Source organism: Octodon degus, unplaced genomic scaffold, assembly GCF_000260255.1.
Source record: "Octodon degus isolate 3935 unplaced genomic scaffold, OctDeg1.0 scaffold00050, whole genome shotgun sequence".
NCBI lineage: Eukaryota > Metazoa > Chordata > Mammalia > Rodentia > Octodontidae > Octodon > Octodon degus.
The window spans coordinates 7411662-7439506 of NW_004524626.1; the positions used below are offsets into that span (position 1 = coordinate 7411662).

General features: G+C 57.5%; 1 protein-coding gene across 7 annotated transcripts in view; it reads left to right on the plus strand.

Moving 5' to 3' along the window:
* Pip5k1c (phosphatidylinositol-4-phosphate 5-kinase type 1 gamma) overlaps positions 1-27845 on the plus strand; it is a 47926-nt gene that overhangs the window by 15555 nt on the left and 4526 nt on the right. For 4 of the 7 annotated variants that reach the window (XM_023716876.1, XM_023716879.1, XM_023716877.1 and 1 more), the window contains exons 2-16: positions 11086-11117; positions 12247-12339; positions 12896-13026; positions 14120-14237; positions 16721-16873; positions 17860-18159; positions 18710-18915; positions 20605-20688; positions 20837-20885; positions 22534-22618; positions 22924-23085; positions 23473-23611; positions 23704-23736; positions 23968-24072; positions 25990-26113. In XM_023716876.1, the coding sequence (XP_023572644.1) occupies positions 11086-11117; positions 12247-12339; positions 12896-13026; positions 14120-14237; positions 16721-16873; positions 17860-18159; positions 18710-18915; positions 20605-20688; positions 20837-20885; positions 22534-22618; positions 22924-23085; positions 23473-23611; positions 23704-23736; positions 23968-24072; positions 25990-26113 (1814 nt within the window). Of the gene's footprint in view, positions 1-11085; positions 11118-12246; positions 12340-12895; positions 13027-14119; positions 14238-16720; positions 16874-17859; positions 18160-18709; positions 18916-20604; positions 20689-20836; positions 20886-22533; positions 22619-22923; positions 23086-23472; positions 23612-23703; positions 23737-23967; positions 24073-25989; positions 26114-27076; positions 27155-27845 lie in introns of all 7 variants that reach the window. The other 3 variants (XM_023716881.1, XM_023716878.1, XM_023716880.1) reach the window with 3 other exon arrangements.

Consider the following 27845-nt stretch of genomic DNA (forward strand, 5'->3'; position numbering starts at 1 on the left):
TATTACATTTATTTATTGTGTGTGTGGCCAGCTCAGCCCACCAGGGGGCGGGGCTGGCTGGCATGTGGTGCTGGGGATCGAACCGCGGTCCCTGTGCTTTGCCAAGCTTGTTTCAAGTAGGTGCTTTAGACCACTGAGCCATCTCTCCAGCCCTAAAATGATTTTTTGAGAGGGAGTTTTGCAGCGTTTCTAAGGCTGACTTCTAACTCTTGGGGGGCCTCCTGCCTCAGCCTCCAGAGTGCTGGGATGACAGGCGTGTACCCATGCCTGGCCTCTGAGAGCTGGGATTGGCTCTCAAGACACCATGCTAGCCCTGCAGTAAACAAGACCATTCCCCATGTGCCCTTATTATTATTTTTTTCCTTTTTAAAAAGTGAGGTGGGAACCCCAGATCTTCTCACCAAGCTCCGTCCCCAACTGTTTTTGAGACAAGATCTCACTAAGTCATTGAGTTGCTCAGGCTGAGCTCTAACTTGCAATCCTCCTGCCTCGGCCTACAGAGTGCTGGATGACAGGCGTGGGCCTGCATTATTTTCTTACTAACAATCCAGGAAGCAGGTGGAACAGGGACCCAAGACCCGAGGTGGGGTAGGTGTTCTGGAGCCCAGTAGCACTGAGAAAGCACGGGGGTCTTGGGCAGGAAGGGCCTCGGGGGTTGGATGCTGGGGGCTGAGGAAGGGCAGACACCACCCGACCCTGGGGGGACCTGGCCAGGTAGTGGCAGTGGCTTTCTCCCACCGCTGCACCCTTCTGCTTCCTCGAAACCTGCGTTGCACCACACCAGAACCTGGGCAGGATGTCCCTGTCCCCCAGGGCTTAAAGAGTCAGTCTGGGGTGTGGGGCAGGTGGGTGGGAGCACAGCAGGCCTCGGCTATCTCCAGCTGTAGGCCTCAGGGCCAGGAGCTGTTTCTGGCGGAATCTCCACTCTGCTGCGGAGCCCCTGGGTTCCTGGGGAGCAAAAGGACGCAGGCCACCGGGGGTCTCATTCCCAGGGTAAAGGCCTCCAGGCTCTGGAGAGACACAGGGGAGAACCGCCACCCTGGCTTCTCTGAGGGGCCTCGTCAGCTGGCTTCATTCACCCTGAAGTCAGAACAGTGTCTTCAGCCTGCTCATGGGTGATGATGCCCTGCAAGTCTAAGCTGGGGAATTTACCCAGCCAGACTACTGAGCCTCAGTTTCCCCAGTTGTAAAAGTTTCCTCCTGGGATTACCAAGCAAGCCAATTGGGGATGTGGTTTGGGAAGACAATGCCAGCCCAGTGGGGGCGGGGGGCAGGCATGGTGCAGCTTTTTATTCTGGGAAACTGCAAAGTTAGAAGCAGGCAAGCAGGCGAGTGCAGTTCAGTATGTTTGTATGTCAGTGTGGTGGTTCTTGCTAGTTATCCAGGATGGATTCGAACTTGTGGTCGTCCTGCCTCAGTCTCTCAGAGTGCTGGGTTCACAGGCATACACTACCAAGCTTAGTTTAAAACAATTTTTTTTTTTTTTTTTTTTTTTTTAGACAGGATTTCACTGTGTAGTTTGAGCTGGCATTGAACTGACTATGTAGCTTGGACAGGCCTCAAACTCGCAACAAAGGGCCTGGGAGATAGCTCAGTAGAATAAGCGCTTACCTGGCAAGTGCAGGGTCCTGAATTCAATCCCCGGTTCCGCAAAAAAAAAGCAAACCTCACAGTGATCCTCCTGCCTCAGCCTCCTCAGGCTGGAATGATAGGTGCATGCCAGCATGCTGTACTTAAAATTGTCTTATTAAACATTACGGCAGGGAAGATAGATCAGCGGCACAAGTGCCTGCTTGGTAAGTGCAAGGTCCTGAGTTCAATCCCCAGTAACAAAACAAAACAGAATATTATGAACCAAGTAGTCCCTCTGTTGAATTTCCACCTCCAGATGTGCCCCAGCTCCAGCGAGTGCTTGCTGAGTTTTGATGGATGGATGAATGAACTAATGAACAAGCGGGAGCCTGCGGTCTGCTGGCCAGGGAGTTGGGTGTGGGGAGGGCTTAGCCCTCCCGCCAGCCAGCCCATTCCAGGTGATTTCAGTGTGGGATCAGGAGGAAGCAGATGCAGGCTGCGGGGCAGCCTTAGCCTTCGACCCAGAGAGCAGCGAGAGCTGGAGGGCTGTGGGCGGAGGAGGGAGCTGAGCCCAGGATCCTGAGGGGGTCTCAGGCCCTGCCTGGCTCTGTGCCCACTCAGGGGCGTCCATGCCAGCTCCCCTCACAACCCAGCCTTGTCCAGGGGTCCTCAGAGCCTGCAGGCGCCTTGTGGAGACCCACTGGGTTGGAGCCCCAGTGCGCCGAATCTGGCTCGCTGCAGGCACTGCCGGGCCTCGGGGAGTAGCTGGAGAGTTGCCTTCAGCCCTGCTCTGCACGGGAAGAGTGTGTCGCCAGAGGAGACGGCCGTGTTGCTGGGTGCAGTGACGCATGCTTGTCATCCCTGTACCCTGGGAGGCCAAGGCAGGCGGATCAAAGGTCTGAGCCCTGTCTAAGGACCTCAGCAAGACCTTGCCTAAAAAATTTAAAAGGAAAGTCTTTAAAATTACTGCGAAGTTTAAAGATTGGGCCTATGGACTCTTCCAGCTTCCCCTGGGTCTGCAGTGACCTTCTGCTGTCCTGGTCCTAGCCCCCGCCCGCCCTCCCTCCCTCCTGGCCCCTCTTCTATGCTGTTTTTGTGAATGGATGGCTGACCAGCTTCTCCGAACCTCACCTGGCTAGTTTTTAACACCGTCTTGGAAACATTAACTACTCAAACTCTTTGAACCCCAGAGTACCCCCTGGCTGTCCTCACGCTGGGACCGAAGTCTGTAAGACACCATGTGGGAGTCCTTTATTTCTCACGTGCACAGCTCGGGCCCTAGGAGCGCTGGGTGCCGGTGACCTCAAGTGGGGCCTCCCACATCTGGGCCAGCCAGAGAGGGTCATCTGCTTCGGACTGACCAGGGTCAGCCCAAGTGACTTTGGGTCAGGGACCTGGCCACCCCCAGGACGTGGCTCTGCTGTGCCTCCTGTGACACGTGGTGACTTAGTGACATCTCATTGCTGGGGCTCAGTATCAGACCCACAAGGTAGAAGAGGAAAGGTTTATCTTCACTCAGAGTTTGCAATTGTAGTCAGCTCATTCCAAGGAAGGGTAGCAGAGAGGAGGAAAGGCAGTCCCTGGAAGGGTAGGCAGGAGGGCTGCGTGCACAGGCCACGCCCACAGCGACCCCTTCTCCCCCTGCCTTCACCTCGCAGCAGCGTCACACCCACCCTGGGTGGGTTACCCAGGGTCACAGCCTCAAGCTAGTCACCTCCATAAGCCCACCTCTGAGCTCCCACTGTGAGGCTGAATTGCCCGGCCTGGCCTCAGATTCTCAGCATCCTCCTGCCTCAGCCTGCTGGAGTGCTCGGGCTGACAGGTGTGTGCCACCACCCCGCTCCTTTTCTTGCCTCATCGTGCCAGGCCGTGCCTCTGCTGCTCTGTAGCACCCGCGGCCTCATCTTCTGGTTGCCGCGAGTGCTTCCCATGGCTCTGGCTTCAAGAGTGCAGGCGCTCTCCCACGGTAAACACTGATTGCTTTAGTTTCCTGATACCCTTTCCGTGGTGCTGGGGATGGAACCCCTGGCCTGTCGCACGCTAGGCAAGCATGCACCCTGAACTGCACCCCCAGCTCATTTTTAAATCTTGAGGCAGGGTCTCCCTAAGTTGCCCAAGTAGCTAGGACGACAGCGAGCGTCAGTGCTCCAAGCTTCTTGGTAGATTCTTTGGATATAAAATTCCCACTGAACTTTTAAGGCTTTTTTGGACCAGGGTGTTGGTCTCCTGTGACTGCATAACTGGTAACTCAGATGCACTCCAGATTCCTGCCAAATGGCAACAGGAAAAGTCATTAAGTCCCCAGTGGCTGGCATGGGTACCTGTGATGCCCCTGAGCCAGCGAGATTTGGTGCAGACAGAGGAGGTGACCATCCAGAGCCAGGCACCCAAGTGACTTAGCGTTTCATTTGTAGATCCACTTGTTCTTCAAGAAACCCAGGTTTCTTTCCAAAACCCCAGGAGTTTTAAAGGTGACTCAGTTTAAGCAAACATTCCATGGCCAGAAGGAACCCATGGGCCACTCCGGGGATGGCTGCCAGTGCTCGGGACGAAGAGCGGGGACTGTCACCCCAGGGCGAGCCCTGCCTCAGCCTGGTGTAGGAATCAAAGGGGAGCCACGCAGGGACATAGCTTCTGGGGCCTTACAGTGCCCAAGTCCTTCATAGCCCCAAGCCTCAGTTTCCCCCTCTGTCCAGCAGATGCTCAGTGGTAGCTGCCTGGTCAGGCGTGGCTGAGACTACCCAGTTCCTGGACCCGAGGACCTGGGACCTGGCAGAGTTGCTGTCACTGCATCTGGGAGGGCTCTTTGTGACCTTGTGTGCTAGCACTGCCCTAGGGCTCACTGCTGCTGTGTGGAATTGGTGGTCCTCACGTGGTCCTGGAGGCCAGCACGCCGTGCTCTGTGGGCTCCTCCCCAGAGAAAGAGCCAGATGCAGGTGCACAGGACAATGGACCTGGTTGAAGGGACGGCTCTGGGGGCGCCTGGAGCCTCCCCAAACTACATCTGTGTGCGTCTGGTCAAGGGAAGAGAGCCAGCCACTGCTTGTCCCTGGCCCTTGCTTTTTCCCACCTACAGTGAGCAATAATTAGAAGGTGAAGTTGGTCAGGGCACACTAGGTAGCCTGGATGTTTCTGAGGCTGAGGCGGGAAGATCGCTAGTTTTTTGATCCTGCAAGTTAAGACCGCTCCAGCAACTTGGCAGTTTGGAGAGATCTGGTCTCTAAAGGGCTGGGGATAGAGCTCAGTGCAGAGGCCTTGGATTCATCCCCAGCACCAGGAAAAAGAAAATGAAGGGTGGAGTTGCCCTGTGCCACAGAAGGCACTGCCTGGGCGCCAGCGCCCTGTCTAAGACCCAGGGCTCTGTGCCACCCCAGCCTTCTGGGGAGGAGGACAGCGTGGCCCAGCGTCTCTGGCAGGTGGGCTCTGGGGAGGGTTCTGGGCTTCTTCGGCTTCTTCTTTTTTTTTTTTTTTTTACAGTACCAGGGATTGAACTCAGGACCCTGCGCTTGCCAGGCAAGCATTTAGTCTACTGAGCTATCTCCCTGGCCCCTTGATCTTCTTGATGACAGGAATTTTGTCTCTACCTTGTCCTTTTTTTTTTTTTTAAAGTATTTGGTACAAGATCTCACTACACATAGTGTAACTTGGACTCGTAGCGACCACTTTGGCTTTGGGGTAAAATTGATTCTTTTAAGGTATACAACAGGGCCAGCCAAATAGCTCAGCCAATTAAAGCGCCTGCAAGCAGGCACAAGGGTCCAGGGTTCGATCCCTGGGCCTGCCGTGCTGGCCCCACCCCTGAGGCACGCTGAGACAGCAATTGAGACTGGGTCTGCCTGTAATCCCAGCTCTTGGGAGACTGTAAACAGGCAGATCACTACGAGTCCGAGCTAGTAGTGAGATCCTGAATACCCTGTAGACCCTTCTCTAAAATATAAAAAAAAAGTGTGCAAATCAGTTTTTGGTAAATTAACAGTATTGTACAGCCATGACCACTGTTTAGTTCCCAAATATTCCATTGGCCCCAAGCAAGCCCCATCCCCATGAGCAGCAGCACTCCTGCCTGAGTCCACTTCCCGTCTCTGCAGTTTCCTGTCCCTGGTGTTTCCTGTCCATGGAGCCCAGGCTGCGTGTCCTCTGTGTCCAGCATTTCTCTGGACCAGTGGCCCTTCAGGTGGATCCAGGCCATGCGGTTCTGAACTTTGGAGTCCTGGAGAGCAGGGCTAGGTGCTGTCCCGCTGCAGCCGCGCTGTATGCCAGCAGCTCGGCTTTGGGGGGCCCCCACCATGTGGCTCTGGGGGTTTCCCTGGCGCTGTAGTCAGATGGGAGCAGGAGCCAAGGCGGCCTTCGTACTCGGATGTCTGTGCGCCCCCTCATGGGTGGCCCAGCGCCAGCCTCTGGAACATGTGCCTCAGGTGTGCCCGGAGCGCTGTCAGGGCTACTTCTGCACACAGGTGGGGCTGGGCCCTGAGCTCACACGCCGTGCCCGCTGTGCTCCTGTGAGGGTCAGCACAGGCCCTGCAGCTGAAAGGCTGGTCACCTTCACTTGGCCACGTGACCCCCCCTTTTCCCTGTTGTAGTGTTGGGATGGAAATAGGGCCTTGGCACTGAATTGCACCCCGCCATTTTATTTTGGGACAGGCTGGGCACCAACATGCGATCCTCCTGCCTCAGCCCCCCAGGGCACTGGGAAGACAGATGTGCACCACCACACCCACTGCCTCCTTTAAGGTTGAGCAAAAGCGGTTCACATAGGGAACCCCAGCTCTGTGCCTGGCGCTGCCCCCCGCCTGGTTCCCGAGGCCTGCTGCTATGCGGCAGGCAGCCCTGGGTGCTCTGGGCTATCCCAGGGAGGCAGTGAGAATGTCCTCACCTGGCCCCCAGCCTGTTCTGTCTGTCCTGTCCTGGGGTACAGGCTCCCTGTGCCCCTGTCTGGCCTCAACTGCCTTCCTCTTATGTGTACCATGTGCTGGCCTGGGAGGGGAGTGAGGAGAGGGACAGGGAACGGTTCTAGGGGCCACTCTGAGGGGTGACACCGGAGCCAGGTCTCGGGTAAGCGGTGGAGCAAACCCTGCAAAGGGCTCAGGAAGGTGCCCCAAGTAGAGAGCAGTTTGTGCAAATGGCCTGGGGCAGGGTGGAACCTGGCTCTTGGGGGCTTTGAGAAGGAGCCTGTGGTACAGCAGAGGGAGCTGAGCTGGAGGGGTGGCCAGGCTGCAGCACCATCCCGGCGACAGGGCGGGACTGCAGGGGTGCCAACCCCCCCATGCCCTCCACCTGACCTCGCCCGCCGGCCCGCCCTCCAGCAGCCAGTTTCCGGCCTGGGCTGTCTCACTTCCTCATTGACAGGCTCCATGGGTGCCACCTACCATGCTTGGGCCTGCTCGCACTACAGACCGACCCACTTTGCTCCCTGGCTGAGGTGTGCTGTCCCCTCCCCTGGAGCTGCCTGCCAGCCCACAGCAGGCACTCAGCACCACCAGTGTCCCTCAGCCCGGCTCCTCCTGCCTTCTTGCTGCTTGTCCGTGAGTCTGGGCTGACTGCCCAGTCCTCAATTCTCTGCCTTTCCTGCCAGCATGTTTGGGGCATGCAGGCGGGCTGTTAGGCCTCAGTTTCTGCACCCGACAGCATGAAGGAGCAGCTCTTGTAGAGGTCTGTTGTTGGGGTCCATTCTGATCATCAGTTAGTCAACAAATTCTTGAGGGTGTCAGCCAGAAAGAACTAGGAGAGGGTGTCATTAACAGGGCAGGGAAGGCAGCTGGCGAGAGGCTGAGCATCCAGGCAGGTGACTTCAGGCGGAGAGGTCTGAGGCTGGGCACAGACCAGGAAGCAGCTGAGAGTTTGGAAGGTGACAGGGAGGTCCCATGCAGGAAGGGGTAAAAGCAGGTGGCAGGCTCCAGTCTCCTGCCCTTCTGGGGCCAGGAGAGGCCACCCCTCCCACCCTCATCAGAGCACAGGACCTGACAGAGGTCACAGAGCACCAGATGCTGGCTGGGGGGTGGGGAGGTGTCTTCTCCTGAAGCCCCTGGAGGCCTGGGCCACTCTAGTGGGCTCCCAGCCTCCCCACCCCATCTGGGTGACGCAGGCTGCTGCAGCTCAGCTTGAGTCAAGGCCCGCCTCTCCCTCCCCTCACTATTTTTAAACTTAATTTCCTCGAAAACGGGGCAGCTTATTCGGGAGATAATTGCTCACATGGCAGGCTGGGCGGAGCTCCTCCACACAGCGCTGTCCTTGCAGGCACTGGCCTGCTTTGCCCCCTTGTTCCCTCCCTCTTTCTGTCTGCTGCTCTTGGCCTCCAGGTCCCCTGGATGTAATGGTCCTGCCTTAGGTGGCCACTGCCTGCGGACCTTGGCCGCCACCTGGCCAGGCCTGTGTTGGGATGGCCCAGGGCTTCTTTCTTCCTCCCAGTGCTAGGAAGGAAACCCAAGGCCTTCACGCCGGGCTGCGCCCCCAGTCCTTTTTATTTTTCATTTTGAGAAGGGAGTCTCTCTAGGTTGGCCCTCCTGGGCTCGAACGTGTCATCCTCCTGCCCCAGAGCACTGGGGTGATAGGCAGACACCACCATACCTTATTTTTAGCCCTTGCAGGTGAACTGGGTAGGGAGGGAAGCTGAGGCAGGGGTCTGGTGAGACCCCGTCCAGAGGTCTCAGTTTGGTTCTGGGGTGGGACCTGGCCAGGGCTCGTCATCGGATCCCCTAGTGCAGGGACAGGAACTGTCCTGTGTACCATGCCTACAGGGGACCCTTGGTGTGGTGGAGAGAGGGCCACTTCCCCATGAGGAGGGAAGACAGAGCCTTTGGGATTGTCTGCAGGTGTGGGGGCCCCACCCCAGGTCTGTGAGACTCTGCTTGCTGTGTCATCTCAATGTTGTTCTGTCATGAGCCTGCTACCTAGCACCTCCTGCCCTTTCCCTGTCCTGGTGCCCAGGCTGCCAACCCTGAATTGTTCGATGTTTGGAGGCCAAAGCAAATACTGTGTCATCTATGAGCACCTTCCACTGCCCACTGGCTGTGGCCCAGGCCCTGAGAAAAGCGAGGCCACCAGGGCTGCTGAGGTAGATGACCACGGCTTGGGAGCTCCAGGGAGCGGAAGTTCTCCCTCCCATGCTGAAAGCCAGAAGCTTGAGGTTATTGTGAGCCTGTCATTCCAGATATGCAGGAGACTGAGGCAGGAGATCACAAGTTCAAGACCAGCCCAGGCAACTTAGTAAGACCCTGTCTCGACATCAGAACCTAGGAGATCAGAGGTGTGACTTAATGGGAAGGCGCAGGGCTCATGCCCCGGTAACAAAGAGGAAAAAGTAAGGAATAAAGATGTAAGAGGTGTGGCCAGGTGGCCCTGCGGAGAAGCCACCGGGCCCTCCCTGGCTTCTGGTGGCCTCTGGCCTCTTCTGTGTCCCTTGGCTTGTGGGAGTGCTGCTGTGTCTGCCTCCTGGCCTTGATGCCTCCCCTGTGTGTGTCTCATTGCTATCACTGGGGCGTCGGTTGGGCTGGATCAGGTGCCTGCAGAGACCCCATTTCCAAATAAGGCCCCAGTGCGGAGCTCCAAAAAGGCAAGCTTGCAGAAGGCGGGTAATGAGTGTGGTGGTGCTGTGCCATGCGGCCCGAGTGTCATTCCAGTGGCATCTCAGACTAGAACCTGTCACCCCTAGGCTGGCATCTGTCCCCCTCATTTTGAGACAAGGTCCCCCTAAATTGCCCCTACTGGGCTTTAACTTATCCTCCTGCCTCAGCCTGTCAGAGTGCTGGGATTTGGGGTCTGCAGTGACTCACCTGGCTATGTTCTGTGTCTTTTTTTTTTTTTTTCCAGAATCGGGGATTAAACTCAGGCCCTTGCGCTTGGCAGGCAAGCGCTTAATTTTACTGAACCATCTCCCCAGCCCCTGTTCTATCTTTAACCCAGAGGAGTCTCCTTGCCACCTGGGGGTACCCTGGCTGGTACCCTAAGTGTCCTCACCAGTGGGAACTGCCTCCCTCCTGCCGGTCTCTGTGGCTCCTTGCGGCCACTGCCATGCTGAGCCATGCCCCTGGTCCCCAGACTCACTCTGGAGCCTGTCCCTCCCTAACACCCATGGTGTCTGGGTCAGAGCTGGGCGGCAGCTGAGGGGCGCCCAGCCCCCAATGTGACAAGCTGGTCAGGTGAATACCAAGACCCCAAGGAGCATCAGGGACACATCGTGCCTGTCTCTGGCTTCATCCCAGCCCTGTGACTGGCCAGGTCCCCTCTCCTCCCTGGCCCACAGGCTCCTTACCTGTAAAGGGAGAATAGAATGAGAAGACAAGGGCCAGCGGTATAGCTCAGCAAACTACGCCCTTGCTTTGGTAAGCACAGGGGCCAGGGTTCAATCCCTGGCTCTGCACGCTGTGCTGGCCCCACCTCCGGGTGTGCTGAGCCGGCGATGGAGTCTGGGCACGGTGGCACGTGCTTGTAATCCCAGCACTTTCGGAGGCAGAAATCAGGAGGATCAGTACTAATGTGGGCTATGTAGTGAGACCTTGCACACACACAAAAAAAGAATAAGACAGTTGGGAACCAGGCTTGAGCAAGGGCTGCCCTGGGTTGTTAAAGGATGGGAAGCCCAGCGTGCATGTTATTCCTGCACTCCGGAGGCTGAGGTGGAGGATATCAACTTCTGGCCCATCCTGAGTGTGTGTAGTGCCCGCTCTGCTCCCAGCCTGCAGGAGCCCCCTTCCCGCCCTTCCTCATGGCACAGTCACTGGGGCAGCTCCTCTGTGGCTGGGCCCTTGTGATCCAGGGTGAGCTCCCAGGGTCTCATCACAGCCTCAGCGCTGTGGGGATGGGGGGTATCTTTGGGGACACACAGCTTCCTGCCCACACGTTTCCCACCTGGGCCTCTTTGCAAGGGGAGCAGGGACCTGGCTGGGTGACCTCATGGTGCTGGTGCCTGGTAGGCAGGGACATGGGGACAGAGCTGGACAAGGTCTGGGAGCTCCCCTCAGCCTTCTGTGCCTGCTCCTGTTGCTCCCAGGCTGCTGGAGAATGCTGGGCCCAGCCGGGTCCCACTGACCACACCCTCCAGGGCCTTGGCCCCTGGCGGCAGGCAGGGCTGTGCTCAGTGCCTTCCCTTCCTCCGCAGAGTTCCTGGGCTTGTGAGGGAGGGGTCAGGCTGGGACCGCACAGAGCTCCTGATGCCCTAGCCCCACCTGGCTGTTTGTCCCCCAGACTGTGTGTCCCTGGTCTGTGGCGCCCCACCTGCCCAGGCCCCCCAACCTCAGCATGGGGCCGCCCTAGGCCAGGTGGCCACACCCATAGGAGGCTCCTCCCAGTCCCAGCCCCAGCCCTGGGCTTGTGTCTGTGCTCCTGACCTGGACATGGGGCCTACGTGGTGGCTGTTACCTGGTTCTCCTGATGTTTTTCAGGGGTCCCTGGCCCCCAGCAAGGGCGCAGACCATTGTGTGAGTGGGGGAGGGTCAGGCAGGGTCCCTGGCAACGGGGACAGCCAGGTGGCCCGCAAGATCGTCCTTGGGCTGAAATCTCTCCTCCTGTCCTCCCCAGGCCTGGCTCAGAAGAAGGCGACCCTGGCCGAGGTGAGTCCTGGGAACGGACTGATGGGTTAGGGTCCCCACAGAAAGCAGGGGAGGCCACCCTTGGAAGAGGACGGGGAGGAAGATTCGCCTTGGAGGGTCAGCAGGCAACATGGTCCTGGTGGCCTTGGAGTTATGGCAGCTTGGGGTGGTGGGGGGAGGGGTGTGCAAGGGTGCCAGGACTGGAACCTGGGGGCTGCCAGCCTGGGTGAGGTGAGCCCTGTGTCCCGTTCCCCAGCTCCCAGGCACAGGCAGGGGTGGAGGGGGCCATCCTGCCCCCAGCAGGAGTTGGTGTGTCCTTGGTGCCCCCCCAGCCCACACCTGTCCCACAGATGCCTCCTGCCCACGCCTCCTTCTGAGTACTCCGTGTCTACACCAAGGCCCTGGCCACCCAGTGTGGTGGGAGCCCGCAGGCAGGGGTGTGGGGACGCAGAGCCTCTTGTCCTGGACTGAGCCTGCCCCCTGGTGGCTGCAGGGAAGGATGCGCTGGAGCCTATAAAGAAGCTGCTGCTGGGGACAGGGTTGGGGGGATTCTGGGGCTGAGGCCAAGACGGTGGTGTGCATAGACCTGGGGGAGGCCTGGGGCTCCTGAGTGTCGCAGGGCAGGCAGTACCACAGCAGAGCCCGGGGACCCAGCCCTGTCTGCGGACCCAGCCTCTTGTGCTGTGGGCTGCCCTACCTGACGGCTACATCCCTGTCTTGACCTTGAAAGGGTGTGAGAGGGAGCCTCAGTGTAGTCACCCTGAGGGGCCTGTGGCTCACGTCCACCAGCTGTGACACCCCTGCCCCAGCCATTGGACACCCTCCGAGAGGCACCTGGGCCTGCAGGGCCTCACTCTGGTCCCACCTCCTAGTGTCCTCAGACATCTGTGCTCATCACCCTGGGGGTTCCTGGCATGGAGCGGGCAGAGGCCAGGGATGCTGCAGTGCCTGGAGCGGGCAGAGGCCAGGGATGCTGCAGCAGACCTTGGCCCTGGCCTCCCAGGAACCTGAGGAAGCATGTCCATCCCACCTTGGTGGCAGCCAGGGTGGGCCCCAAGGGGGGGTCCTGACCACCCCCTCCTGGGGTTTTGCCTCCTGGTTCTGGAGCTTCTGGTCACCAACTTCATGCCACCTGCTTCCTTGTCCCCAGGCCCCATCTATGACCGGACAGCCTGGCCCAGGCCATGGGAAGAAGCTGGGGCACCGAGGCGTGGATGCATCTGGCGAGACCACCTATAAGAAGGTCCCTGTGTGTTCGGACATCCGGGAGGGTGGGAGAGGAGTTCCCAGGGGACCTACAGGCCACATGTGTCCCCACCAGGCACCTGAGACTGTGTAGAGGCAGGTGCTCTTGGGGACCTCCAGCCTGGCCCACGACCACTGTCCCTAGCCTAGCCTGGGGTGCACTTTGCAAACAGTCACACTCCTGTCATCCCAGTACTCTGGGAGGCTGAGGCAGGAGGGTTGCAAGTTCAAGCCCAGCCTGGGCAACTGAGCAACTTAGTAAGACTCTGTTTTCCATGGCAAAATAAGAATAAAAAAGACTGGGGATACAGTGTGGTACACTGTTGTGGGTTCCATGCCCAGTACTGCAAGAAAAATACTAGCTTTGCTGAAGGCGAAGAGAACAGTGTGGCCCCTTCCTGGCTGGTCCAGGCAGAGCAGGTCCCAAAGCAGTCATGCCCTGGGCCACAGAAGTCTGGTGGGCCGGATGGTAGGGGTGCAGCTGGAGCCAAACCCTCTCCTGGCACACATGGGGCCAGGCCTAACATCCCCGCCTGTCCCCATGTGTCCTGCAGACCACATCCTCCACCCTGAAGGGCGCCATCCAGCTGGGCATCGGCTACACTGTGGGCAACCTGAGCTCCAAGCCGGAGCGCGATGTCCTCATGCAGGACTTCTACGTGGTGGAAAGCATCTTCTTCCCCAGGTAGGCCCGGCTCCTGCGGGGCAGGGGGGCTCCCAGCTTGGGGCGGCTCCCTGCATTCTGATTGCCTTTTTTCACTGAAAGTGACAGTTGAGATAGACCCAACATAAAAGCAGCGTTTTAACAACAGGAAAAAGAAGAGGCGGCAGTTCAGTATTGTTTCACATAAAAATATCTACCGGTAGCCCAGGGCCAGTCAGGTGGCCCTCAGGTAGGGGTCACACTCTCTTCTGGTTCTTCTGCTGTCTCTGGCATGCAGCTTCTATCACCAGAGGTTCTGGCTGGCTGAGCTCCTGCCATCACAACTGCATTCCAGGGCCGGGGAGATGGCTCAGTAGAATAAGCACTTGTTTTTTTTTTTTAATTTTATTTATTTATGTGTGTGTGTGTGTGTGTGTGTGTGTGTGTGGCCAGCTCAGCCCACCAGGGGGCAGGGCTGGCTGGCATGTGGTGCTGGGGGATTGAACCGCGGTCCCTGTGCTTTGCTGAGCTTGTTCTAAGTAGGTGCTTTAGACCACTGAGCCATCTCACCAGCCCCTAAGCACTTGTATGGTAAGCGCAAGGACATGAGTTCAATCCCCAGTTCTGCAAAAACAAACAAAAAAAACCAACTGCATTCCATGGACTGGCCAAATAGCTCAGTGGATTAAAGCACCTGCAAGCAGGTGCAGGGGCCAGGTTTGATCCTACACTGAGACAGCAAATGAGACTGCGCATGATGGCACGTGCCTGTAATCCCAGTTCTTGGGAGGCTGTAAACAGGTGGATCACTACGAGTCCGATCTAGTAGTGAGACCCTGAACACCCTGTACACCCTTCCCTAAAATACAAAAAAAGAAAGGAAAAAAAACTGCATTCCAGTGGCAGAAAAGAAAAGGAGGACAAAGGCCCAACCTAGAAGTGACACACATTGTTTCTGTCTGCTAATGTCTCTGGGGCAGAATGCTATCACATGACTATACCTGGCTGGGAGAGAAGCTGGGAGTCCATGTTCCAGCAAGAGCCCCAAGTTAGTTGTGGGATTGGGCTGGGTGGGGAGAGGTGTCCAGAAAGCCACTGTACCTCACCGTCCCTCCCACTGCGTCCTCTTCCACAGTGAAGGCAGCAACCTCACCCCCGCCCACCACTTCCAGGATTTTCGGTTCAAGACCTATGCACCAGTCGCCTTTCGCTACTTCCGGGAGCTCTTTGGGATCCGGCCAGACGATTACCTGGTGAGTGGGGGTCATCTGCAGCCTGGTGGAAGATGGTACTGTGTGCTTGCACCGTTAGTTGCAGCTCCTCCGTTGCCGTCGACGGCTGTCCGTCACCCCATCCAGGGGCTCTGTGGGCAAAAAGACCTCGTGGCCTTTTGTAACCTATTGGCCATCTTGGTTGTCCCATCTCTTGGGACATCTCTCTCATTAAGATAGTTTCAAGGGCATGGTGGTACACTCCTGTCACCCTAGCACTCAGGAAGCTGAGGCAGGAGGAAACTTCAGGTTTAGCTACTTAGCAAAATGCTATCTCAGAATTCAAAATAAAAGGGATAGGGATGGGGCCGGGGAGATAGCTCAGTAGAATAAGCACTTGCCTGGCAAACACAAGGGCCTGAGTTCAATCCCCTGTTCCGAAAAAAAAAAAAAAAAAAGGGATAGGGATATAGCATGGTGCAAAGTCACTTGGCAAAAAAAGCTTGGCATGGTGGGGTATGCCGTAATCCCAGCACTCAAAGCTGAGGCAGGAGGATCCTGTAGGTTGGAGGCAGCCGGGGCCATGTGGAAAGGCTCCACCTGAGAGCACACCTGCACCCACAAAAGAGGAGGGCTTATTTTAGCCTGTGGTTTACTCCACAGTGGGTTGGGCTTTTGCCTGGGCCTGTGGCCACCCCTGCACATTGGGGCTGGAGTGGCCAATGGAGCAGAATCACTCACCTCCTGCCCCCTCCAGAGCGGAGAGCCCAGGTCCCCATGTCCTTGCAAGCTCACCCCCAATCCTGACTTCCGCCCACTGGGTCCCCTCTCAGTGGAGTGGGGCTCGGGACTGCACCGACCACACGCAGAGAGGTCTGCAGAGTGGGGCAGGCCGGCTCCCGTGGTGCCACTGTGCCTTGTGTGCTCAGCAGGCCTGTGTCCGGGCTCATACTCATCTCTGGGTCTCCCTTGTCCTCTTCAGCTGTAGGTGATGGCTGACTCCAGGGGGCTTCAGGGGGCTCAGTCCCAATCCTGACCGAGGCACCTGTCTCCGGTTGCCGTGCCCCCTCCTGTACCAGCTGTGGCTTTCTCTCCCTTGTCCCAAGCCGGGCAGTGCAGGGAGCACATACCAGTGTGTGATGCCTTGTTCAGGGCACAGAGGCCCCAGGTCTCCCAGTCCAGGCTGTTGGTGTGGAACTCCCTGGCATTGTTTCTTTCTTTTTTTTTTTTTTAATTAAAAATTTTTTTTATTTATTTGGTACAGTCTCACTATACAGCTTGGACTTATAGTGATCCTCCTGTCTCAGCCTCCCCAGCCCTGGGATTATAGGCGTGTGGCACTATACCTGGGGTTCTGGGGCTGGCACGGTATGTGGTACCAAGGATGGAACCTGGGTCCTTGCGTTTACCAGGCAAATGCTTAGACTGCTGAGCTATCTCCCCAGCCTTCCCTGACTTGGGTGTTTTTTTTTTTTTTTTTTTTTTTTTTTTTGCGGAACCAGGGATTGAACTCAGGCCCTTGTGCTTGCTAGGGAAGCATTTATTCCACTGAGCCATCTCCCCGGACCCCTCCCTGGAATTGTTGATGGCAGTAGAGCCCACAGCTGAGGAGCAAATGGGGAGATGGGGGACATGCTGAAGGCAGGCCCTGGTTCCCCAGGAATTGAGGGACAGGGTCCCATCTGGGCAGTGTCCCTCCCTGAGTCTGTTGGTGGCAGCGGGCCTAGGGTTGGGCCTCTCGTATCCCGTGGATATTTGTGGCTCATGGCAGTGGGCGGAGAAAGGATAGGCAGATGGCAGAGCCTGGTGTAGCTGAAGCTTGGCCGCGTCTCCCTCAGCCCGCAGCATCCTCCCCCAGCGAGTAGGGGAGGTCGGCAGTGGATGCAGAGGGGGGGATGTAAATGTCAGTAGGAGAGAAACGGGGTCAGAGGAGACCAGAGTGAGGGCCAGGGCCAGCGTGCGGGGTTGGGGGGCCAGGAGCCACACTTCCGAGATGAAGCCTCCTCCCGTCTCCTTGCTGTCACTGGAATGTGTCTTTCATTCCAACAGTCACCTCATGGCCCAGCTTGGCTACTGGGATTCTAGTATTGTGTCATCGTTCCAGGTGGGAAATAGGAAAGGAAAAAAGGGCACAGAGACAGGTGCCCCCACTGTCACCTGCGTAGGGCGCTGACCCAAGGCGCAGTGCCTCAGCTTCTGCTCATGCGCCATGGGCGGAGCTGCTGCTGTGGCCACACCAACTGCAACAGAGGGTGCAGACATAGCTCAGCCAAGCCTTGGCACCCTGTGTGACGAGCCCTTTGTGACCAACTACAGAAGTGGGCCCTGGGGCCTGCGTCCCTGTAGATGCAGCCTGGGGCCCCGAGGGAGTCAGCCAGGGTTCTGGTCCTTGCTGAGGCCTGTCCCAGCCCCTCTCCAAGCTTCCGTGGATTTGTTTGTAAGACGGAATGGGGCTTGGTGGTGGGCAAGAAAGGCCTGGGACAGCCGGGCAGAGCCATGCCGCTGACCCCTCCTCTGCCTTTCAGTACTCTTTGTGCAATGAGCCGCTCATCGAGCTCTCGAACCCGGGCGCCAGCGGCTCCCTCTTCTATGTCACCAGTGACGACGAGTTCATCATCAAGACCGTCATGCACAAAGAGGCCGAGTTCCTGCAGAAGCTGCTGCCTGGCTACTACATGGTGCGTGGCCCTGGCTGCACGCCATGTGCGGTCCCTGCCCTCACAGCCAGCAGGTGTCTCATGGCCCAGGCAAGCTGGGTCCTTGGCGACCCTCTCCAGACATAGTCAAGGTGGCTATGGCTCCTGCCTGGTCCCCTGTAACCCTCTTGTCTTGAGTCCTGAAAATCTCACTTTTACCAGTCAGCCATGCGGTGACTCAGGAACATGGTGGGGAGGGGATGGCATCAGCTGATGCCTTTTGGAAAGAACAGCTGCTGGCCAGGCCTGGTGGCGCATGCCTGTAATCCCAGCATGTGGGAGGCTGAGGCAAGAGGATCATTGAGAGTTGAGACCAGCCTGGGCTACAAAGTGAGCTCAAGGCCAGCCTGAACTGCATAGCGAGACTCTGTCTCAAAAAGACCAGCCGCTGAGGCAGGAGTGGCTTCATCTGCCTCCCAGTACTGTCTCACGGTGGAGGGCGCATCAGCCCCTGGGGGACATTAGGTGTGGGCGCCTTGCCAGGGACATCGCCCATTCTACTAAGTCCAGGTACCAGATGTACAGTCCCCTTGGGCCATCTGGTATAGAGTGTGACTCAGTTTCCCCTTTAGGATGTCCAGGGCAAAACCCTAGGGCTCCCTAGATAAGGAGTCAGCAGGGCTGGGCACCGCTGTCATCCCCAGAGCTCTGGGAGGCTGAGGCAGGAGGGTGAAAACTGGAGCAACTTAGATCTAACTCCAAATAAAAAAAGGCTGAGGAGACAGCTCAGCGTGAAGGCCTTGGGTTCAATCCCTGACGCTGCAAAAGGATTTAAACAAGAAAAGTCTGCATGGTCCATGTTTTGTCCTTGGGAGCCTGGCCCATGGTCAGAACCTGATCTCACGGGTACCGTGGGTGTCATGCCAGGGATGAGCAGGGCAGCAGCAGTGGGGCTTCCAGCGCCCAGGGAACGGCACGGGTCCCTACCAGGCTCCCTGCTGACAGCCCGGCTGCCCCATTGCCCACAGAACCTGAACCAGAACCCACGCACGCTGCTGCCCAAGTTCTACGGGCTGTACTGTGTGCAGTCGGGCGGCAAGAACATCCGTGTGGTGGTCATGAACAACGTGCTCCCGCGCGTTGTCAAGATGCACCTCAAGTTCGACCTCAAGGGCTCCACATACAAGCGGCGTGCCAGCCGCAAGGAGAAGGAGAAGAGCCTGCCCACCTACAAGGACCTGGACTTCATGCAGGACATGCCCGAGGGGCTGCTGCTTGATGCCGACACCTTCGGTGCCCTGGTCAAGACGCTGCAGCGCGACTGCCTGGTGAGGTCCGCGGCCGCCCCCCACCCCCACCCGTCCGCTCCCTGCCAGGGTCCATCCCTGTGGCACTCCTGGACCAGGACTCCCCAGCTGGCTGGGCGGGCTCTCTGGGCCTCAGTCTTCTCACCCGTCCAATGGCATCGGCCTCTGCCTCCCCCATGTGAGTGTCCGTTCCCAGCAGGCCCTGGGCAGGTGTAGCTAAGGAGAAGCAGACCAGGCCCAGTAGTTCACGCCTGTCACCCCAGCGCTCGGGGGCAGGGGCAGGAGGATCTCGACTCTCAGCCTGGGCAGCTGAGTGTCTTAACGAGACCCTGTTTTAGAAAAAGGAAAAGGGCTGGGGCTTGAGCTCAGCATGAAGTCCCGAAAATTGATTCCAGGTGCCAGATTTTAGGGCCGATGTCCCAGCCTGGCTACCCACTGAGTGACCGGGGCACCATCCTCTAGGCCCTTGCGGTGGTCATAGGCAGCCCTGTGTGGCCGCAGGACAGGGTCTGTGACGCCGCATGCTGCAAGTCCCACCGCGTGCCCCTGATGGCCTCTCTGGCCCCACCAGGTGCTGGAGAGCTTCAAAATCATGGACTACAGCCTGCTGCTCGGGGTCCACAACATTGACCAGCAGGAGCGCGAGCGGCAGGCCGAGGGCGCCCAGAGCACGGCAGACGAGAAGCGGCCCGTGGGCCAGAAGGCACTCTACTCCACCGCCATGGAGTCCATCCAGGGCGGTGCTGCGCGGGGCGAGGCCATCGACACCGATGACACGTAGGTGGGGCCGGGCATAGGTGGGCCCAGAGGTGCACCCTGGTTCCTCATTTGTGAGCTGGGGAGGGACTGAGGCCTCCCTACGTGGGCTGTCATGCAGAGGATGCAGGCGCTGGAGGGCCTTGGCATGCAGGGTGGTGCCTTCAGGCTCTGTCTCTGTGTGGATCGAGGCCACAGCCATCTGTGTGGACAAGACGCCCCTTCTGCCCAGGGTGACCAGGGTCCTGCATGAATAACCATGAGGGCATCACATGGTGCCAAGTGGCAGAGGTGACCAAGACGGTGGACAAGGCAGACCTTTTATAATAGAGACTAGCAGATCTGTGTCACCAAGGTACAGGGCAGTTGCCTGAGCTGGGTTGCCCAGGGCCGAGTGGGAGAGACACTCACAGAGCCCTGAGGCACTGTGCCCACCGGATGGTGTGCTCTGTGGGGCATCATGGGCAGCACAGGGTACTGGGCCATGTCCCAGCCTCTGTCCACCCAGTGCCCAGAGCTCCCCCAGTGTGACAGCCTGACAAGTCCCTAGGTGTTGTCCAGATTGTCCTTGGAGGGATTACATTGACAAGTATTCCTTGACTTGTCAAGGCTGTCCCCTCGCCCTAGGAGCGCCTGGCCCCTTTGCTCTGACTGCCCCAGGAAGCCCCCTGTGGCCAGGGCCCGGGAGGGGGAGGTGACATCCCTGCATTTCCAGCTGGGGGAACAAGGGCTTCAAGGTAAAGGAAGCATGTCAGGATGCAAAGCCAGCTGGGCACAGACTCAGAGGTATCCTCCCAGCTCCCAAAGTGCCGAGGGGGACCCACCTGGGGACCTGACCGGGGTGAGGGGCAGTGGCAAGTGCAAAGACCCAGCATAGCCACCTGCCTCAGACTGTCTTGGCGTTCATAGGGTCTGCGCAGGGCACAGAGGGGAGCAGGTGAGGTGGCGTGCCTGGTGTGGACAGAGTGTGTATGCTATGGCCTGGCCTGGAGGTCTGGAGCTGGGGTGGCTTTGGGACAGCTGCTGCTTGCGTGACATCACTAACTGCAGTGGGCCCGGTGGGTGTGGGCGAGGAGCCCAGTGGCGTGATTAACAACTGGCCTGTGCCCGAGACCTGGCAGTGCCTCCTGGGAGTGCAGGGTGTCTGTATGTGTGTGTGGTGTGTGTTCATGTATGTCTGTGTGTATGTAGGTGTGTGTGTGTATGCTTACGTAAGAGGGTTTTGAGTGACAATGATGGATGCGTGTGTGCACTTGTGAGTGCGTGTGCGTCCTTGCATGTAGGTATATGTAAGTGTGTGTGGGGTGCATGAGTGTGCGTGTGGGTGGGTCATGAGTGTGTGGGGCTGCATGAGTACATGTGTGCGTGTGGGTGGGTGCATGTATCTGCACATGTGCATGCTGGCATGTGTGTGTACATGTGGGTGTGTGCACATGTAGACGTGTGTGTGCAGATCTTTATGGGTCCATGTAGATTGCGTGCACATGAATTGTGGGCGTGTGTGTATGTACAAGTGCACACTGCAGTTTAGTGGCAGGGTCCCCTCAGCAGCACGCAGCCTCCAGTTCTGAGCCTGAGTGAAGCTCTCCTTCCAGTAGGGCCAGATGCAGGGTCTTGGGCGGGGGCCTCACTGCAGCTGCCACCCTGGGGCAAGGTGGCCTCTGGGGTCCAGGTACCCTAGCCCTGCCATGCTGAGGCCTCTCTCCACAGGATGGGCGGGATCCCGGCCGTGAATGGGCGCGGGGAGCGGCTGCTGCTACACATAGGCATCATCGACATCCTGCAGTCCTACAGGTGCGTCTGCGTGTGGGCCGCCACACTCTGCTGCGTTCCTGGTGCGCTTGCCCCGTGTGCACAATCAGGCTTTGTGCACCTCTGCCGCCCTAGGCTGCTTGGGAAGCACCTGGCACGGCCACTCACCTGCAGGCCCTTCTCTTTGCAGGTTCATCAAGAAGCTTGAGCACACCTGGAAAGCCCTTGTCCACGATGGGGTGCGTGTTCTCTCTCCTCTTTCTCTGTATCAGTCCCCACAGGCATGGCTGGTACCTTTGGAAGCACAGCACTTCCTAGACACAGCCCCCTAGCAGGCCCAGGCCAGCACCAGTCCAGACTACCATGTCGGGACACAGGCAGCTGAGAGCCCTACAGGGGACCCTGCCTGTGGGGGGACCCCACACTATGTTGCAGGATGCCTCAGGACAGCCGGAGCTGAGTCAGGCCATCCTAGAAATGCCCATTGTGCATGGAATGTCCTGGCCAGCCCTGCAGAGACACCTTGAGTCTTCACAGAAGGGTCCTATTGGGTGTTGGGGGCCCTTCTGCAGCACCTTCAGACTGATTCATACTAAAGTGCTGAAGATTGCCTGTGTTGCCATAGTTACAGAATCCAAGGTCCAACAAGGAGGACCCTACCCTCTAGAAGATCTAGGTAGAAGCTTCTAGAATATGCATCAAAAGGCCTAAATGATTCTAGCACTCTGGAAGGCTGAGGCAGGGAGATCACAGGTTCAGACCCCACCTGGACAACTTAAGGCCCTGTCTCAAAAAAGAAAAAAATCCCACAGACAAGATGGCAGAAGGCATGTGGAAGTGCCATTAAGGATAGAGCCGCCCAGCAGCTTAGGCCGTCCAGCCCTGTGCAGCGAGCCAGAGCTGTCCTGCTGTCACTCCACACCTCCGGGCTGTCCTTGTCAGGGCCTTCTTCACTCCTGAGGCTCAGGTTGTCCTGACCTGAGAAGCCGTGCATATCTTGGAAAAGAGTAGAATGTCCTGCTTTCGAAGTCCAGCCTTTCTTAAAAATCTCCTGTGCCAGGCTCTCTACCCTATGTAAATCTGTTTGTTGTGCTTGAGTCATGGCCCGGTGAGTGCTTGGATGTCCTGAGTCCTGGAACACCTGCCAGACTTCTCCATTCCCCCCTCTCAGCTCTGCCTTTGGGCATCAGAACAGCTGGACACAAATGTACTGGAAGGGGTGTGGCCACCTGCCAGCAAAACTTTATTTGCAGAGTATACTTCAGGCCAGACTTTGCTGATCTCTGATTTAAAAGACTGTTGTAGGTTCCCTGAATACTTGCTGATTCACATAGTTCAAAAAGTTAAAATACGATAGCTAAGCGGATTAAAGTGCCTGCAGGCAGGCTCAGGGGCCGAGGATTTAATCCCCAGGCCTGCCATGCTGGCCCCGCCCCTGGGGCTCACTGGGATGGCAGTGGAGACTGGGCGTGGTGGCGGGCGCCTGTAATCCCAGCTCTTGGGAGGCTGTAAACAGGCAGATCACTATGAGTCCAATCTTGTAGTGAGACCCTGAACACCCTGCAGGCCCTTCCCTAAAAAAATACAAAAACAAAAATTTAAAATGCAGCCAAGAGTAGCACCCTGGGAGGCTGAGGCAGGAGTTTTACAGGCTCAAACCCAGCCAGGGCAACTTAGCAACTTAGTGAGACTGGGAAGGCGCTCAGTGCAAAGCCTTTTAGTCCCAGTACCAGAAAAGGAGTAAAAAAAAAAACATGGGTTCATAGTGAAAAGATTAAAAAAAAAAAAAAGATCCCCAAGCTTCCAACTCAGCATGTGCTGGCAGCCACCTCCCTGTCCCCAGCAGCTAACCACCTTCTGTCCCTGTGCCCCCTACTTCTCCTGCAGGACACAGTCTCTGTCCACCGCCCCAGCTTCTATGCTGAACGCTTTTTCAAGTTCATGAGCAACACGGTCTTCCGGAAGAACTCCTGTGAGTTTTCAGAGCCCCTGGTGTGGGAGGCACTGGGGCAAGGAGAGGGGAGGGCAGGGCAGACGGGGGAGGGGGGCAGGAAACCAGAGCCCCTTGGTCCTGCTGCAGGCAGGGTGTCCCTCGGAGCACTGGCGAGAGGGTGCTTCCCTTTTGGCAGCTGTCACCTGGGGACTGAACCTGAGCTCTCAACTGCTACAGCTGAGGCTGCCAGGTCCAGAGAGGCTGGGTCACTTTTCTGATTGCATAGCCGACAGGGCAGGGCTCTGAGCCTATGCAGCGCACCAAACACCCCTCCTTCCTCACAGCTCTGAAGTCCTCGCCGTCCAAGAAGGGGCGCAGTGCCCTACTGGCTGTCAAGCCCCTGGGGCCCACAGCAGCCTTTTCGGCCAGCCAGATTCCCAGTGAGCGTGAGGATGCACAATATGACCTGCGGGGAGCCCGCAGCTACCCCACGCTAGAGGATGAAGGTGACTAGCCAGCCACAGTGAGACTCACAACCCACAGCCACCCCACCCTGGGGGCTTGCAGATGGCAGCGGCGAGCTGCAGGGAAAGCTGGGCGGGACAGCGAGCACAGCCTGCGCAGGAGGGTTACTGTGAGTTTAAGGCTAGCCTGGGCTACAAAGTGAGTTCAAGGTCAGCCTGACCCACGCAGTGAAACCCTGTCTCAGAAAAACACAATGGGGCCAGGGAACTAGTTCAGTGGAATAAGTGCTTGCCTGGCAGGGGCAAGGTCCTGAGTTTGGTCTCTGGTACCATGCGTAAAACAAAAAAACACAAGAAGGTAAAGCCCTTGGGAGGGCATGTGGGACAGGAGGTGGCAGCTCTGTGAGGTGCTGTGGCCTCTCCACGCAGGGCGGCCTGACCTTCTGCCCTGCACTCCACCTTCTTTTGAAGAAGCCACCACCGCCTCCATAGCCACGACCCTGTCGTCCACCTCCCTCTCCATCCCAGAGCGGTCCCCTTCAGAGACCTCGGAGCAGCCCCGGTACAGGTGGGTGTGGGGGGCGGGGCCTCCAAGCAGGTAGGAGGCTGGGCCTTGGGCCGTAGTCATTCCTGGCTCCCATTTGCCCTCTCTCTCTACAGGCGCCGCACACAGTCGTCTGGACAGGACGGCCGGTGAGACCGTAATTCAGTCCCCTTACCCTCTGGTGTGGCCCGGCAGGGTGAGCCAGCATGTCCTGCCTGCCTGCCAGGACCTGCTGACCCTCCTTTACGAGAGCACTGGGTCATGACCCAGTGGAATAGGTGTCTGGCCCTGCGGCCTGATGTGGACATGGGACTCAGAGTTCCATGCTGCCCCTGGGGAGGAGGGGGAGGGAAACTGAGGCATGGCTTGGTTGCCTGCAGGCCCCAGGAGGAGCCACACGCAGAAGAGGACCTGCAGCAGATTACTGTGCAGGTGGAGCCCACGTGCAGCGTGGAGATCGTGGTCCCCAAGGAGGAAGATGCGGGGTAAGTGCAGGCTCCCGTGGTCACTTGCCAGCCAGGAGAGCGCTGGTTTGCTTCTTTCCTCTTTTGATCTAAGGCAGTAGTTTTCACACTCGGGTGTCCATGCTCTCAGGGGACGCCAGGTGACATCTGGAGATGTTTTGGTGGTCATGTTAGGGGAGTCCTGGCCTGGAGCTGGGGTGGATGCCGGCCGCTGCTCAGCACCTGCAGTGCCCAGGGCACCCACAGAGCACAGCCTGGCTTCAGGGCCCACAGTCCTGAGGGGGCAGACCCTGGGCCATAGGTTCTCCAGAAGTCTTGGGTCTACCAATTTAAGCATTTTTTTAAATTAGATTTTATAGTGTATGTAAGCATTTGTTTTGTGTTAATGAGCTCTGATATGAAGGAAACTGAAACAGACCCATATTTTGCTTTTAGTTTGATTCTTGCATGGTGCCATGGTGCACACCTGTAATTCCAACCTTTGGGAGGTCGAGGCAGGAGGATTGCAAGTCTGAGGCCAGGCTGGCAGTTTAGTGAGATCTTTTCTCAAAAAACAAATACCAGGGCAGGGAAATATCTCAGTGGCATAAGTGCCTGCCTGGCAAGCTCAAGGTCCTGAGTTCAATCCCCAGTACCAAAAAAGTAAAAAAAAAAAAAAAAAATCCAATCACTGAGCTGTACCTCTGCGAGCTCAGAAGCCCTCGCCTACTATTTCTGAGGTCTACACCCATCCTCTGTACTGGAAAACCCCACCACAATGCTATGCTCGAGTGTCTTGCTATGTAGATCCTGCTGGCCTCGAACTCATCCTGCTGCCTCAGTCTCATGAGTACTAGGCTTCCAGGCACCCACCACCGCACCCAGCCAGAATCCATTCTTTTAACTGTTTAGGGATTTAGGAAAAAAAAAAAAAAACGGACTGGGGCTGGTGAGATGGCTCAGTGGTCTAAAGCACCTACTTAGAACAAGTTTAGCAAAACACATGGACCGCGGTTCAATCCCCCAGCACTACATTCCAGCCAGCCCTGCCCCCTGGTGGGCTGAGCTGGCCACACATGCACACACATGCAAAAATAAATTAAAAAAAAAAAAAAAACGGACTGTTTCTCTCTACACCTGTTACACCTAGCTGCTTGGTTTTGTGTTGTTGGTTTTTTTAATCTTTTATTTATTTATTTGGTACAGGGTCTCACTGTGCAGCTTAGACTCATAGTTGACCCTCCTGTCTCAGCCTCCCCAGCGCTAGGATTACAGGCATGTGCCACCACTCCCAGTCTCAGTGGCTGGCACACCATGGGGCCAGCACAGCATAGGGTACCAGGGATCGAACCTGGGTCCTTGCTCTTGCCAGGAGGCGCATGGACAGCTAAGCTATCTCTCCAGCCCCTGCTTGGTTGTTGACTGAGTTTTTTTTCCTTACTAGTTTTTTTTTTTTGCCTGCCAAATGTTTATAATTCTTGAATTGTGCTGTTATCAATTTTTTTTTTTTTTTTTCAGAACTGGGGGAATTGAACTCAGACCCTTGTGCTTGCCAGGCAAGCGCTTATTCTACTGAGCCATCTCCCCAGCCCCTCAAATTCTTGACATTTTATTTTCAGTGCTTTGTGTGTGTGTTCAGTATTCACAATTCTCCTCACTGAGCAACGTCCCCAGCCCTTTTTATTTTCATCTTGAGACAGAGTCTGGCTGAGTCACTAGGTTGCCCATCTTGGGCTTGAACTTTGAATCCTCCTGCCTCAGCTTCCCAGAGTGCTAGGATAACAGGCACTCGCCACTGGGCCCGGCTTTGTCTAGGTCTGTTGTCTCAGTGATGGTACCATTTTGCAGTTCCTTCCAGGGCATCTCAGGTCCAGGGAGGAGAAGGGTAACAAGGTCAGGGATGGGTGGCCAGGTGTCATCCAGGACCACCCAGGATCCCACATCTGCCTGCATTCCCAGGGTGGAGGCCTGCCCAGCCGGGGCCTCTGCATCCGCTGTGGAGGCAGAAACCACCAGCCAGGCCTCGGAGCCCGCCAGCCAGGCCTCAGACGAGGAGGACGTGCCTGCCACTGACATCTACTTTGTAAGTCCCCGGGTCCCGTGGAGTCACACCACCTGCTCACACATATAACTGAGCTTATGCGCACACACACACCTGTGCCCACATACACACTTGTACTCAGGCATATACACACACCTGTGCTCACACACACCTGTGCTCACACACACCTGAGCTCACACATACCTGAGTGCATGCACACCTGAGCTCATACACACCTGAGCTCACACTCATACCTGCGTTCACACACACTTGAGCTCAGGTACACACACACACACAAAGTGAACTCTGGTCCTTGCACAGTGTAGCAGCCACCTGGCCTGCCCTGGCCTGGGCAGGCCTTCTTGGGCACTGGAACTGGCTCCATGTCCCCCCCCCCACCTTGGCACCACTGCCTGGCTGGGCCACCCTGTGTCTATCATCTCCAGCCACTCACCCCTGCCAGGTAGAGTCAGAGGCCCATGGCCTCGGTGGCCAGGAAAGGGCAAGAATTTTTTTCCATGGACTGTGCCAGGCCGGATGGGCTCCATCCCCAAGGAAGGTGAGGGACCCAGCCAGTGGCAAGAGGGGCCCTCGAGAGGGCTGTGTCAGACAGGCCAGCAAGCCCAGCTGTGATCCTGGGGCCAGCACAGTGCTGCCCACATGGGATCCGACTGTCCGGTTGGAATGGGCAGGTCCTGCGGCCTCGTCTTCTGGGGCGGCCTGGGCATCCAGCTTTGCGCCCCTTCCTTACTAACTGACCCCACCTTCTGTGAGAGCCATGCTGTCTGGCCCAGGCCCCAAGTGCACACTGGCCCCAGAGAAGGAAGGGGTTGGCTGTGGATGGCAAGGGCCAGCCCGGGCAGTGTGGCCCCAGGCCTGGTGGGCTGCAGAGCAGGTCCCCCGCGTGTCCTCCCTCCTCTGCTTCTGCTGTCGCTTGTCCCTGCCGCTCTGTTGCCCTCCGCACCTCAGCCTGTCCTCTCTTCTTCCTCTGGCCCCGCCGCCCAGTTCACCGATGGGAGGTACTGGATTTACTCCCCCCGCCATCGCCGACTGCGGGCCGTGACGCTGAGCTCCTCGGGGACTGTAAGTGACCGCAGCCGGCCCCCTGGGGAGAAGGGGCCTTGCCCACCTCTGGGCAACAGGGAGCTGCGGGTCCCCAGCCCGAGACACGGTGCCCAGCATCTCTTTCTGTCCTCAGAGGACTTTGGGGAGACACGATGGTGGTGAAATCCAGGGTTCGTCACTGAGCCCAGAGTGAAGCAGGCCTCGCTGTGTGGGGCACTGCCCTGGCCCTGCCTGTGAGCCATGGTGGGGTCACCCTGACCTCAGCCCGCCTGCCCATGTCTGTCTCAGCCCTCCACACTGGCGCTTGCGTGGGCTCTGCCCCAGCATCGCCCCAAATGCAGCTCACAGGTGGCCACAAAACTGAGCTCTCTACAAGCCCCTCAGGTCCCCCCAGATGGAAGAGCTGAGGCATCAGCACCCAGGGAGCCTGTGAGACACAGAGCTCAGACAAAATCCAGGTCCACTAGTGGGCAGAACTGCCATCTACTCAGGAGGCTGAGGCAGGAGGATCTTTAAGGCCAGACTTAGACTTTGTCTCAAAAATAAAAAGTGCTGGGGAGTGTGGCTCAGTGGTGAACATTTTTATAGGCTTGGATTTAACTCAATGCTAGTAACCATTGGTGGGGGAGGAGTTGGAGTATTTGGGTAGCGCAACAGCAAACTCCTTATGGAATAGACATTCACCTACCCAGGATACCACAAGGAAATC